This window comes from Mya arenaria, chromosome 7, assembly GCF_026914265.1.
Source record: "Mya arenaria isolate MELC-2E11 chromosome 7, ASM2691426v1".
NCBI classification, from domain to species: Eukaryota; Metazoa; Mollusca; class Bivalvia; order Myida; family Myidae; genus Mya; species Mya arenaria.
In genome coordinates, this window is record NC_069128.1 from 50937148 (window position 1) to 50944698 (window position 7551).

At 34.6% G+C, this 7551-nt stretch overlaps 1 protein-coding gene across 1 annotated transcript; it reads left to right on the plus strand.

Annotated features, from left to right (window-relative positions):
- The first annotated feature begins 3357 nt into the window (after positions 1 to 3357).
- LOC128241227 (cephalotocin receptor 2-like) lies at positions 3358 to 4797 on the plus strand. Its single transcript, XM_052958178.1, has 2 exons — positions 3358 to 4372; positions 4514 to 4797. Exons 1-2 carry the CDS (start codon positions 3358 to 3360, stop codon positions 4795 to 4797), a joined length of 1299 nt encoding a protein of 432 aa, XP_052814138.1.
- The last annotated feature ends 2754 nt before the right edge of the window (positions 4798 to 7551 follow it).

Below are 7551 nucleotides of genomic sequence, written 5' to 3' on the forward strand. Positions count from 1 at the left end.
TTCGATCGCTATATACTTAAAAAAAATGTTTTTAGAAATCTAAAACAGATAACGAATTTTCCGGGAATTCTCGATCCGACGCTCACGAGGCGCCTCTTCATGCTCCCACTTAACCTCTGTCTTTTTTGTTAATTCATATGGAAATATATAGAAATTTACAGAGCAGGGGTTATGTATTTAACAAGATAACCGGAAAACTATACTGTACCGTCGGAAGGTCAAAAGCGTTCAGAGTGTTTAGAATTCATATATCTGTCACTATAAAGGATCGTAAATGCTGAGATTTGCCGTAAAACGTCGCCCATTACTTGCTTAGATCCTTTGAATTTACAAATTAAAAACAATTATGATTTGAAAGGGAAAGCTTAGCTTCGCGTCAGATGGTATTCATATTTAAATATGCATATCATTACTTTATATTCATTCAAAAGAAAACATTCCAATAAAGTTTCATCAGAAATGAACGAGGATATACGTCGTTTTCGGTTCAGACGGACGAAAGATTGCATTGCTTTTCATGTCGTGTCTGAACATAAGCGTATCCCAAGTACATGGTTTAAACGCTCATATGTTTATAGCTTTACCGAGAGGGAAGTTAAACATGGGTTCAGTCTGTCATTTCTTTACTTTGGCTTAACCTAACCAGGGTTACATTTTGTGCACTTTGCTTCATCCAATAATAATGATACTCTCACTCTGGACGACGTCCTATAAAATACGTCATAACATGATCGTTATGCAACTCCGCGTTCGTATTTAGTATATTCAAGTTAACAATGGGTAAAATTATGTACTGATTTCGTGCAGCGCTAGTTCTCTCGTCAAGAAATTGATAAATGAGAAAACTAATATTGTCATTCACCAAACGACGCAGACAATTTGCCACAGGCCAGCGCCACACATCATTTATTACGAGACTAAATAATATGATTCTGATATGCCACGGAAGATTACATTTCAGACGTTTTGCGGCGAACTGTTGAGCAAGGAGACAGCATCACGACACTCACAAAAGTAAAATCTCTTCAATATGCCTTCGTTATCGTAGCTGATCAGGAGCAATTTGATTGAAAGTAAACTGTCTTAGTGCCAAAAACCTTCGTGCTCTCTTATTGTGAATTAAAAATGTTTTCAAACCGATGTGAAAGCAATACACATTTTCGTGGAGTACAATTAAGCCAATATTGTTTTCTGCAATGGTGAATTAATTGAAGGCCCTTTTAAATATTTAAAGTTTCATGGTTTAAAGTTGAATTGTATATCCGAAGTTTCATGGTTTAGAAATCTTATCGCGTATTTATGTTTTACATAATTAAAATCAGGTACATGAAAACAGTTTGCGTAAAATCTGAATATAATCGACAAAAGCATCCCTCCAATAAGTGTCATCGACTAGGAATCAGGAAGGGTTTTTATGTTAGAAGCTACGTAATAATGTACTGTTATAAATGGTATTCAATAGTTTCAATGAAAGTAGTAAGTGCACCGTGTAGATTATACTTAAATTTGTCTTTTCATCTGTATTTCAGCATGTATATTTCTCAGTTACATAAGCAAACGGGCATCTGCATATATGTGTTGATAAATATGGCGTATAACAAACTACCTTTGTAAACATGATATATAAACGCATGATTACCTTTATAAGGCACCAGGCATCATTCAAAATCAAGGAGTAATCCCAGAATTACGGTGATTGGGTTTCAAACGCAGCACAAACAGCCGTCATAGGATAAACAGGCGCTGAGAATGGCGACCATGTCTTTGAACCTGTGCTAAAACATTTCAATTATAAGAATTTATTTGAGTACTACAGAAACAAGCTCAGTAGCCAAACGTTTAAACATAAGCCAGGTTTAATGGCACAGTGTAAACGCCAAAGACATAGAACTCAAACTAAAACACTAACAAAATAAACATGAAACAGCAGCACAAAACTTCACAAACAACACAGTGCGTATATTCTTATAAAAAACTAGTAATGTTTATCAAGGATTGTTAGGTACCGCCTTGGAACGGTCAGTTAAATGTAACTTCACTTGAGGTTTAAACCAGTTTACGTGCACAAACTTCACTCTTATCCCAACAATCCTGAATAAAGTAAAAACGTAAGTGTGCATTAACTTGAGGAAACTTAATAATAAAACAAATAATAATCAACTAATAGGTAAACCCCAAGAACTTCAATGATTAGGGATCCCAACTCTTTCTGCAGACGAAAAAATACAATTCGGAGTACCTAATACAAACACTTTTCTAAGGTCTGATGCAGTTACTGTTTAAAACCTAATTTTGTAATGGTTGATCAGAAAAGTAGAATAAAAATGTCAAAATATACACAAAATACTATGTACCAAATACGGTTACGAAACATGTTAAAGTGAAAAATGAACATTAAGTAAACTAATAACTATCAATAAGAAATGAACTATATAGGAATTTTTGTCTTATTTATTGTTATGCCCACATGCCCACGTATGATGTATTTTCGTAATGTGTTTTGTCGCTAAGGCATTCATGAGAAATATCTGTTGCGGTCGTTGATGGAATTTAATTATAATTATTATTTGTGCGCTTCATTTCGTTTCAGGAGGGCTGGTTAACAAATTAAGGACCACGTCGCCAAGTAACTAATTTGCAATTTGGACAATTTCTGTCATACTCACGTTTGGTATGTTATGAATAATGTGTTTTATAAAGTATTATGTTGTTCATCATTTCAAATTGCATGTTAAATGTTGTATTTATTTATTTTAAAGATGTGTTTTTCTTTCTTTTTTTAATGTTCAGCGGTTGTGTTAGAACAAAACCAAAAACGGTTTATACAGTAATGATATTCCTTAAATAAAGTAAAGAAACAAACATGCAAATAAATAATTTTAAAGGGAATTATATCTGAAAACACAAATATTATAAATACTTTTTTTCTTTAATACCAATATTGCAAAAACAATACAGTCAAAAAGTTTAAAACCTGTTTTTACTGAGGAGCGAACCCACGCCGATAAAGTCAATAAAAACGGACAACAAAACCGTTCGCCAACACGGAATATTATTTACACTAAGGGATAAGTTTACCTTAAAGCCTTTTGTTGAAAAGTGTTACTAACGCTATTCAAAATGATGGACTTCAGAGGCAACATTTGAGCATTCGACATTTGTCAAAGGGTTCCTGCCGTCAGTATCTTAGATCTAAAACCCTTCATGGTTTACCATCCTCTATTTCGTCATACAAAGGTACATTCATCAAGACATGAGCGAGTGCATTTGAAAGAAGAACAAAGGCAGAATTGCTAGCATAAAGAAATTTAAATAATTTATCATATATTGCTCTTTTTCTAGGTTACCGTAACAACAATGGACATCGATGAACTTGATTTACTTGGCGAGGTGTATATCCCGGAGTCAAGCACACAAGATGGAGGTGAACTCAACGTCACCATAGCAACGTATAGTCACCAAGATGACGACCTTTTTCTTATAAAAGTCGTGGTACAAATTGTCATCCTCGTCCTTGCTTTGTTTGGAAATACTTGCCTATTCATATCTATGCGCAGACGCAAGCGTAGCTATACAAGGATGCATGTGTTCATAATGCATCTTTGCTTCGCAGACTTACTTGTGGCTTTTTTTAACATTTTGCCACAGCTTATTTGGGAGATCGTTGGTGAGTGGAAGGCAGGGGATATTATGTGCAGAGTGATTAAATTTTTACAAGTGTTTGTGATGTATTTGTCTACATATGTGCTAGTTTTGACAGCTTTAGACAGACGGCGCGCAATTTGCTCACCGCTATTAAGCCACACATGGACATACCGTCTTGTTCATCTGTCAGTAGGCGGGGCTTATTTGCTCTCGGTAATGTTAAGTATTCCACAAGCGATTATCTTCAAATATCAGGAAACTATGCCGGGATCTGGAATAAAAAACTGTTGGGTGCACTTCGCACCAGAATGGACTTTGCAGTTCTACATCACAGCATTTACACTTCTTGTGTATATTATTCCTCTAGCTATCCTCATTTACGCTTATGGCTCAATCTATTATACGATATTCGTCCGTCACAAGCAATCCAAGAATGAAAACAATAAGCCAATACCGGTTGCTAATGATTCCTATTGCCCCGGAAATGTTGTCAAGAAAAATGGAATAGCCATAAAGGGATTAAGTGTACAGTCACATCCATTATGCCACAGATCACAGTCGGGCGTGCCTGTTGTTCCTCGAAGCAACTCATGGGCAGGATTTACAAGGGCTAAACTGAAGACTGTCAAACTCACGCTCGTCATTATTCTGGCTTATGTTGGATGCTGGTCTCCGTTTTTCGTATCTCAGTTGTGGTGGCTTTACGATGAGAATGCGCCAGCAAACAGTAATTTTGTTATTATGTACAAATTGGTGTAATCGATTAATATATTAGGTAAAGTAAATAATCAGAGTGTTTGTATTGTTAGAATGCATCTTAACTTATTCTGCATAAATAATGAAAAAATGCATTTTTCCATAATTTCAGACAAAGCACTTGTCATCATGTTGCTTCTGGCAAGTCTAAACAGTTGCTGCAATCCATGGATTTACATGGCCTTCAGTGGAACTCTTTCACTTCGAGCATTTACAACCCAGCATGAGTGCTGCGGAAACCGACTCACCAAAAGTAGTCCCTACAGTCCCACGCTCTGTAAAAGTAACCGGAGTATACTTACATCACGGTCTGTCACGACAACGCCACTAACACCAACGCCATCAACGTCGAAACCAGTCGTGTACAATCCGCTGATTTCACAGACACCTATGTAAATTCTCGTGCGAATTGTTATGTGTTGCTCTAGTAAAAACTCTTATTTCATGATATAGCATCCATTGTCTGAAAATAGAGTGTGGGCATGCACAAACATACCGTTCCTATTATAGTATATATCTTAATTAAAGACTATTGAAGGTGATCATATAATTCTTAACATGTTCACATGCTAGAGGACATGCACTCTTGTACTGCTTGTTCATTGATATGCTAATTGAACGAATTTAACGATAATTAACTATCAAATATATATAGCTCACTTTTAACTGTATGTTGTAGGTGCACAGTAATATTTGACCACTAGTTTTCGGCCTAGAATTCCGATATTCTTTTAATTCATTCATTGTTCTCTAAATATTATAATATCTATAAATCTATCGATAAAACTATCGATAAAACTATTTTGCCGTTATTCATAAAGATTAATTAAGATTATCTGTCTGTAGATCACACAATAATGTCCCATTTGTTTGGGAAATGTCACCCGTAGTTTCAGTAATACTATTCCATTTGTTTGGAGGATGTCGCTCATAGAGTGCACACTTTTATCCCATTTGTTCGAGGAATATCACCCATAGATAAAGCCATACCATCTCATGTTTATGGGAAGGTAAATCACATAATAATATCCCATTTGTTTGCGGACAGTCACCGGTTGATCACACAATAATATCCCATTTATTCGAGGAAAGAAACCCAGAGTATACATAATAGTATCCCATTTGTTTGCGGATAGTCACCGGTTGATCACACAATAATATCCCATTTATTCGAGGAAAGAAACCCGTAGTATACATAATAGTATCCCATTTGTTTGCGGACAGTCACCGGTTGATCACACAATAATATCCCATTTATTCGAGGAAAGAAACCCGTAGTATACATAATAGTATCCCATTTGTTTGCGGACAGTCACCGGTTGATCACACAATAATATCCCATTTATTCGAGGAAAGAAACCCGTAGTATACATAATAGTATCCCATTTGTTTGCGGACAGTCACCGGTTGATCACACAATAATATCCCATTTATTCGAGGAAAGAAACCCGTAGTATACATAATAGTATCCCATTTGTTCGTGGAAGGTCGCAAGTAGATAAATAAAAATATCACATTTGTTCAGGTAATGTCACCCGCAGATAACACATTAAAAATCATTTTGTTCGGGGGAGGTCCCTCAAATTCCCAAATAATTTCTCTTCATATTAGGATTATATATGTCTGCTTTTGAAGGGGTAAGGGGTAAGGGGGGGCGTTAACACAATCTATGTCCCAAACTGTCAACGTCAACCTTTGGATCAGCTACTGTACATATCTACATTTCTATTTGTTCTGGTTCATAAAGATTGGTGTATTCATGTCATTTTGTTTAACCCTGTGTACAATAAACTATTTAAAAACACGTTTTATTGTTAACCCCGAGTCATAAATACAGACAGTTCATCAATGTTTTATTCTTTTTCTTATTAAATGAAATGTTAGTACCGGTTCGGAACCTTATTATACACGTTCAATATTTGTTTATGATCAAACGGTTGATTTAAAAATAGCTTGAGATTTGCTTTCTTAAATTTGCAAAATGTCAGCGCAATACATCATTCAGTTCAGAAGTATAATTCTATGAATCTGAGATGCGAAGAGAGTTTTCATTTCAAACATTTTGTGGTAAAGAACTGATTAAAAGCCATGAAAAATGTCAATTATTCAAAACCATAATGATAATCAGAGTTTCTGCAATAGAAGTATATTTTAAGGCAATCTAAAAGAACGGTCATCTTTAATTTGAATAAACGATTCTTATGAACACATGTGGACAATGAACACATAATTAATATTAAGGTGTATTCAAATAGGTGTTACACGTATTATTTCGATTTAAATCATGCTTTTCGGTGAAATATAAAGTTTTATAAGTGAAATCAACAATTTGATATTTTAAATGCAAAGTAAAGAGTGAAAATAACAACTTTAAGATCTACTTTTTAAGTTCATAGTATTTCCCCTTGATCAAAATTAATAAAAAATGATGCCTAAAAACGAATTTTAAAAAAGGTTGCATAAGTAAAAATGAAGATATGTTTCGAAACAATCAACTTACCGTTGATATGAAATATGGTTAACCAGGTGTCCTTGAACTTTGAAGCTATTAGTTCGTACAAAACAAATTTAAGACAAAAACCATTGCTCAAACATATATGCGATGCTATACAATTGCGCAAATATGTCTTTGAACTGTTTGCGTTGTAATACGTTATAAGAACTTCCCTAAAAATTCTCACAACAGATAAACTGATAATTTTATTTCCCCACCCACCTCTTACAATTTGTCAACAACCTAGTTTGGTCTTCACTCTTTACGATACTTATCATGTATCATGAAACAACAAACTGTAATCTAAGAATGTTTCATTCAATTATTTTCGGCAAATGTTTCCCTAACACGTTTGAACTTTCAAATTTTAATTCATGCGGCGTACGAAACTTTCTTTTTAAAAAGGGGGCATTTAGAAAAATAAGTTTTCAGTTAATAAACCTCCGAATATAAGCATAACAGAATAAAAAAAATATTGATTTTAGAAAAAGATTGAATTTTAATTTTGCTACACCACTCATAGAGATACGTTTTTCTATGACACTCGTGACATAAAATAAGATCTAAAGCCCTCCGGCAATTATTCTTCCCACAAGGGAAATTATCAGCCAGATGTCATGGTCAACGATGTATTATTCTATAAAAAATACAAACGA